The 7,282-nt window shown below is 43.0% G+C and overlaps 1 protein-coding gene and 1 long non-coding RNA gene across 2 annotated transcripts; one reads left to right on the top strand and one right to left on the bottom strand.

The window, feature by feature from the left end:
* Positions 1 to 2,523: 2,523 nt before the first annotated feature.
* LOC141082596 (uncharacterized) lies at positions 2,524 to 3,676 on the top strand. Its single transcript, XR_012230541.1, has 4 exons — positions 2,524 to 2,711; positions 2,939 to 3,068; positions 3,170 to 3,238; positions 3,439 to 3,676. It is a non-coding gene; the product is annotated as an uncharacterized lncRNA (long non-coding RNA).
* A 75-nt stretch (positions 3,677 to 3,751) lies between these two features.
* On the bottom strand, positions 3,752 to 5,668 carry LOC141082586 (uncharacterized). Its single transcript, XM_073566571.1, has 2 exons — positions 4,644 to 5,668; positions 3,752 to 4,360 (listed from the first exon to the last, which is right to left on the bottom strand). The coding sequence occupies exons 1-2, from the start codon at positions 5,067 to 5,069 to the stop codon at positions 3,815 to 3,817; spliced, it is 972 nt and encodes a 323-aa protein (XP_073422672.1). The 5' UTR covers positions 5,070 to 5,668; the 3' UTR covers positions 3,752 to 3,814.
* Positions 5,669 to 7,282: the final 1,614 nt, after the last annotated feature.

Here is a 7,282-nt window from a genome sequence, read left to right as displayed (position 1 = left end):
GTGACTTACCTGCCACGCCTCCTCTTCCCTATTGGTCTTCAAAGCGCTGACAATGTGCGAAATGTATCTGACAAAAAAGGTATAAAAGACAACGCTTGAACGCCTCATTCAACACTTTGTTCCCAAGCATATTGGATGTTAACCGGTTTGGTTCCAGTGTGAGTCGCTACAGCGTATATATTTTAACGGCTTTCACAACGCGGTTGCTTCGGCGTCCCTATTGTAATCGCTATTGCGCTTTTATTAGTGGATTCATTTTATTCATCATTTTATTCATCATTTCCCCTCACATTTATTTTTTCACCCCATACTGTCCCATTACACTTTTCCCCCACAATGTCCTATCACACATTCCCCATACTGTCTCTTCAAACATTTCTCCCCTATACTCTCCCCTAATACTGTTCTTCCCCATTCTTCCACATTCTTCCACATTCTTCCACATTCTTCCCCAACAACTCTGTTTGCCAGGTATGTATTTCAATAGTACCATTTTTTTTTTTTTTAGAGTAATACTGTTAATGATTATTGTGTTGGCTTTATACAAATGAAGCTCTTGTTACCAAATCGTCTATTGATTTTATTTTATGTTGCAGTTTGTATATCATGAACGGCGCAGAGCGTGCTATTGTGGCTGCTGCTTTGGTGTTGGAGGCTGGTCGGCTACATGAAGAGGCACAGATGCAAGAGAGGCGTTCCAAAAGAAAGCGGCGCATGTGGACCAGAGAGTGGTTGGCGAAGAGGTCCGAATTCTCACACATGCAGCTCGTAAGAGAACTGTAGGAGAACAATCCTCAGGATTTCAAGAACTATCTGCGGATGTCAGAGGACTCTTTCAAATTTTTACTAGCCAGGGTGACGCCATTGATTGAAAGGAGAAATACCAAAATGCGAGCTGCTGTGCCGGTAGACGAACGATTGACCGTGACGCTGAGATTCCTGGCCACCGGACGATCACTGAAAGATCTGCAATTTTCTTCTGCCGTTTCTTTGTCACTGCTCAGCAGTTTGATTCCTGAAACATGCAATGCCATAGTTCAAAGCCTCAGGAGCTACATCCAGTTTCCTACAACAGTGGCGGAGTGGAAAAATATTGCCTCTGATTTTGAGCGGCTTTGGCAGTTCCCAAACTGTGGGGGGGCTTTGGATGGTAAACATGTGAGGATCACCCAACCGCCGAACAGTGGATCCTATTTTTACAATTATAAGGGCTATTTTAGTGTAATCCTTATGGCCCTTGTTAATGCAAACTACGAGTTCATAAATGTTGATGTTGGCATGAACGGCAGGATTTCAGATGGTGGAGTGTTAGAACATACACTTTTTGGAGAGCGATTGACCAATTGTGACCTGAACCTGCCTCCCAACACAGAGACAACCGCCAACCTCAACTTTGTTTTTGTCGGTGATGAAGCCTTCGCGCTGCATGCGAATCTACTGAAACCGTACCAACAAAAAAGTGTGACGGAGCAAACACGTATATTTAACTACCGTTTGTCAAGGGCACGAAGGGTTGTTGAGAATGCGTTTGGCATCATGGCCAGCCGCTTTCGGATTTTCCACACACCCATAAACCTAAAGTTGCAATCCATTGACTCGGTCGTTATGGCTTGTTGCGTGCTGCACAATTTTCTGCGGCGCCGCGATGCAAATGATTACACTCCGCCTGCCTTTGTGGACTCTGTTGACACAACAAATGGTCAGCTTGTTCTTGGTAGGTGGCGCGACAATGATCCCGCAGTACCTGGACTTCAAGCACTGGCAAGGGGAAGAAACCGTGATGATGCTAAGGCCTGCAGGGACCAATACTGCCAATATTTTAATGGGCCTGGTGCTGTTACTTGGCAGCATGAAATCTAGACAGCAAAAGTGTTTATTTAACATGTTTATTTCATTCTTGTGTGATAAAAACAACAATAAATTCACATAGTTGCTACTTTTCAAAGTGTTACTGGTTTTTAAAAGAAAAAAAAAATAACATAGCCCTGAGACACAGTATCAGCACTGTAGCGATCCGTTAACACGCCATTTTACAACCGCCCTTAAGTGGACTCTATAGCGTCACCGATAAGCGCGCAGTAGTACCATAACAAAAAGTACGCAGTAGCGTCACCAAATGAGGCGGGAAAACGTTCTTGTGGCCGTCCCTGCTGCGTTGTGAAAGCAAAACAGGAAGCAATGGCTGGTAGACAGAGAGCTACACCTTGGGGGGAGGCCGAAATGCGTTTCCTGGTACAGGAGATGGAGAGGCGCGATTATGCGTGTGGACAGGCGCATGCACACCCCATGAGACACAAGCGGGCTGTGTTGCGTAGGATCAGGCGAGGACTGTTACGCCGGTTCGGAGTTGAACGCACCACAACGCAAATCAGAAAAAAACTGGCAGATCTGCGCTTTCGCTCAAGAGACCTCCTCACCAGCCTCCAACAACAAGTGCGGAGGGACCGAGGTGAGTGTTCCAGATAGTATGTTTTAAACATATGTTTTTTTTTTTTTCCAACAGGGTTTACAGTGTAAAAAAAAAAAAAAAAAAAAATATGATTCGCACAAGTGAAATTGCACAACGCAAATATAAGTCGTTTTGCCCTCAGTTTTGTTTTTTCCAAACAGCGGCGCATGCGGCGGCCCCAGCCCCATCAGCACCTGCAGCACCAACATCCCCCGCAGCACACGCAAGCCAGGCGGTGCAAGCATCTCCTGAAGCAGAGTCCGTAAGTGTATAAAATGCGTTTGTTCATGTTATTAGTATTGTTATTGGGTTGAAAATTACAAGAATAGGGGGGGGGGAAAGAAGTCATGGTTCACATAAGCCGAACGGTAAATAAAAACCAAAGTTTATTCCAGGGAGGAAACAATAATGGAGTATTACAATACCGTTTCTTTTTTTTTATGTTTTCACCGCTTTGGAAATGTTCAATGCTCAATTTCATATTTTTAGATACCTGAGCCCGTAAGGACCCCCTCGCCCCCCTCAACGCCTCAACCACAAATTGCTTCCTCCACTTCATCCCCAATTGGTGTGTTTTCTCCAGTATCACTCCGGGAAGCTGGAGCTGACTCGACCTCCGGTAATAATTTTTTTTTTTTTTTTTTTTTTTAAGCATGTGAGAAATTATAATTTGTGTAACAGTTGCTGGCATACTCTTTATTTAGACATTTTATTTTCTAGTACGTGTTGCCACTCGACGTGGAAGGGCTGTTATCTCCTCTTCTGAAGAGTCAGAGGCGCAACAAAAACGTAAGTGTTTGACCACAAGCATGAACCGTATGCACCCATCTGCTGCCACTTAACACTATGGCCCCATATTGCGATCCATAGGATATGGCCCATTTGCTACCAAACCCACATTATGCCACCATATGCTGCTCCACATACTATGGCACCGTATGCATGGACATTTACAAAACCGCCATCAACAATGTAAATTTCCTCAACAGAAATACCAACCTTACCTGAACTCTTGGCAGCACACAGGAGGGCGATGTCTGCGTTACACCAACTCGGAGTGATGCTGGACCAATTTGTGGCAGCCCAACCGCAGGGTGATAACATTTAATTTTTTTTTGTTTTGTTTAAAAAAATTGTCTATGTCATGTTGACATATGTTAAACTTTCATGGTTTGTTTAAAAATCAGTCTTAAAGAAAGAAATTAAAAAGCCTAACTGGCAAAACAATTTTTGTCTCAGTCTAGAAAGGACTTGGAATTGTAGTCATGTGTAATGCAAACATTTAAATTTCACTTTTTATTTTTTATAAACAAACAAAAAAGAAAAACCAAACAATTTTGTTAATACAAAAAGTTAACATAACAACTATAATTGAGTGTAACTAAAGTCTGAGTCATTCAGTTGCTGCCTTCCAGGATTTATGAATGGGCCAGACTGCCAATGTGGGGTTCCAAAGTTCATGCTGTGTAGCGGCTGAATCGCCCTTCTTGGCGTGCTTGTTACCTGTTCTTGTGTCTGCGGCCATGGGGTTATTGACATTGCTTGGGAATCCACCAGAATATAACTGTCTTTTAGTTGTCCAACAGCAGCTTTATTTAGCGCTTTGAATATAATTCTCTCAGCCTGAAGCCTTTGTGTAACGTCCAGAGACCGAAGTCTTTCGTCCACCATGTGCGCAAAGCCCCCAATGGCTTGCTTTTCCTGCAGTGACAATATGTTCTTTGCTATATCGACAAACTCAGGAAAAGGTGGAGCGGTGGCCTTTCTTTTTCTACTCACAGGGTTACGCCTTTGCACAGTGTACGCTCCCACGGACACACTTGCCTCCTCTGCCTCCTCGTCGGTTGGGTTTGATGTTGCAGGGGTTTCAGGAATTACACATGGTGTAGGTGACACCTCTTCTGTTACATGCTGCAAGAACAGAAAAACAAGGTTAAAACACAGAAAAAGTAAAACGAGTGTTTTTTAAACACATAACAATAATTTATTAAGAGGGGGTGTGAACATTGGTACTGGCTATGTACTGTCATCGACAAAATGTGTAGAAATTATGTAATGATAAACCAATTTAAAATGAAGAGGTATCAGCTGTGAACAAAGTTACAAATCATCAACTTAATGACTAAAACTCAACTGTACCATGTACATATATATGTATCATAGGTTATTGGAGGGAAACCCAAAACATACTTACATCGACTAGAGGGGAATCAGGCCGTGTCACTGTTTCTTCCTCTTGTGGCAGTGACATAGAACAGTGCATAACCCTGGGGATTTCCTGGTCTCGCGTAAACTCCAGCAAGTTGTAGTACCACAACTTCGGAACATACACTTCATCGGTACCTGCCCCAGACCTTGTAGACTTTTCCACCTTGTTCAATTCCTTTTTGAACACTGTGCGTAGAGCTTGAATTTTTTTTTTAATAACAGCCTCGTCAACTGTTTCGCTTGGGTGATTTTCTTGATATAGATTGACAAGTTTTTCATATGCAACCTTCTTCTTGTATTTGTTACTGTAATCAGGAGACTTCACCTTCCATAGGCAGGGCAGTGAGCGATACATCTCAATAAATAGGCGTATGAACTCTTGGCTGTTAGCAACTTGGCTACTTGATGCCATCTGTAATAAAAAAGAAAGGAAATGGTGAGAACTCTTTCATTTAGGTACGGACATACATTTTATAACAAATAGTTTGTATCGCATAAGCTTGGTCGCTGCCCTAGAAAGGTATCCCGTTCAACAATTACAAAAATGGGGGCGGGCGCGGTTTCAAAACTAAAATGGCTGCTCGGACATGTGCATATGGACAAAATGAACATAGACACAATAAAAAAGAGTTTGAATCGCCTAAGCTATGTTGCTGTCCTAGAAAGGTATCCCGTTCAACAATTACAAAAATGGGGGCGGGCGCGGTTTCAAAACTAAAATGGCTGCTCGGACATGTGCATATGGACAAAATGAACATAGACACAATAAAAAAGAGTTTGAATCGCATAAGCTTGGTCGCTGTCCTAGAAAGGTATCCCGTTCAACAATTACAAAAATGGTGGCGGGCGCGGTTTCAAAACTAAAATGGCTGCTCGGACATGTGCATATGGACAAAATGAACATAGACACAATAAAAAAGAGTTTGAATCGCATAAGCTTGGTCGCTGTCCTAGAAAGGTATCCCGTTCAACAATTACAAAAATGGGGGCGGGCGCGGTTTCAAAACTAAAATGGCTGCTCGGACATGTGCATATGGACAAAATGAACATAGACACAATAAAAAAGAGTTTGAATCGCCTAAGCTATGTCGCTGTCCTAGAAAGGTATCCCGTTCAACAATTACAAAAATGGGGGCGGGCGCGGTTTCAAAACTAAAATGGCAGCTCGGACATGTGCATATGGACAAAATGAACATAGACACAATAAAAAAGAGTTTGAATCGCATAAGCTATGTCGCTGTCCTAGAAAGGTATCCCGTTCAACAATTACAAAAATGGGGGCGGGCGCGGTTTCAAAACTAAAATGGCTGCTCGGACATGTGCATATGGACAAAATGAACATAGACACAATAAAAAAGAGTTTGAATCGCATAAGCTATGTCGCTGTCCTAGAAAGGTATCCCGTTCAACAATTACAAAAATGGGGGCGGGCGCGGTTTCTACAGTACACTAAAATAAAACGATAAAATAAAAAAAAAAAAAAAAAGGGCATAAAAAAATAAATAAAACTTTGGAACCAAGATAAACTTACCTTTGACGTTGCGAAAATTCCGAAAGTTAGGGAGAAAAAATATAAAAAAATTTGTACTGTTGAGATGATATTCAAAATGGAGGTATTTGAAAATAACCAATGATGATGATGATCCTTCAAGAGGGTTGCTGAAGGTCGAATAGCGAAATCGAACCAAAAATGCACTGTTGTCTCTAGGGAGAAAAATGCTGGTTTAAGCTAACCACGGCGCTCCAGAGATTTAAACTGTAACGCTATTACGTCCTCTTTAATGACGCCGCCGGCCAATGACAGCGTAGCGGTGACCACCAATCGGCGCTTTGGGGGGCGTTGTAAATTAAACGCTGAAGCACGCCCACCGAGGTCTGAATCGTTTTTTGTTTAGTAATGTGAAAGGTACTCAACGAGCAATGAGGTCGCTATGCAGATCGCTGATCTCTCTAGAGTCGTTGACGAGAGTGGACTGTTTGAAAGCTATCTAGCGATCACGTAACGACACAACAGCGATCTATGCCTGGTCGGATCGCTATCGTTATCGCTGGTGCGTTGTTTAGTGTAAAAGGCCCTTTAAACATTACCTCACATACTGTCACCTCACACACATGTTGCCCACTCACACTCCTCCCTCATATTATAGTTTCATAAATTTTAAGGTTGAATGTAGACATAGGTCCATCATGTCCAACCCTGTAGCCTCAGAAAGAATAAGGAAGTGCACACAGCTAGAGAGACAATGTCATGGGGCAGTAGTGGGAAAACAGGGGATGAGGAACCTGGGCCCCTGAACTGCCACTCAGGCTAAGGGGGTGCCCTGACTTTCCTTAACTTGGGGGTACTCTTGATGGTAGTGAGGCCCAAGTCACAGACCTGTCCCTATATACTGAGATAAACTCCCAACCCGCTCGCCAGGAGGTGACACAGGGAAAAAAGTGAACTGCACCAAAAACCAAAGGAAGGATAAAACAGACACCTCAGGGATAAATCAACTAAAAAACAAAACTTAGCTTTATCTCTGCTGCAATGCACCGAGCAGCAGAGTAAGGCACCAGATCAGCATTCAGCAGAAGCACCACTGCTCTCAGCCAGCTCCTGTCTTCACCACAGTTGGTATCCAA

Source organism: Dendrobates tinctorius, unplaced genomic scaffold (genome assembly GCF_039654945.1).
Source record: "Dendrobates tinctorius isolate UK_male_01 unplaced genomic scaffold, ASM3965494v1 ptg000004l, whole genome shotgun sequence".
In the NCBI taxonomy this organism is placed as follows: Eukaryota; Metazoa; Chordata; class Amphibia; order Anura; family Dendrobatidae; genus Dendrobates; species Dendrobates tinctorius.
This window is presented reverse-complemented; position numbering and strand designations above follow the sequence as displayed.

Bases quoted from the DNA above. Each gene is read 5' to 3' on its own strand.
- LOC141082586 (XM_073566571.1), bottom strand. From the start codon at position 5,069: ATGGCATCAAGTAGCCAAGTTGCTAACAGCCAAGAGTTCATACGCCTA. The intron at 4,361-4,643 runs GTAAGTATGTTT...CTGTTCTTGCAG, and splicing joins CTGATTCCCCTCTAGTCGAT to CATGTAACAGAAGAGGTGTC.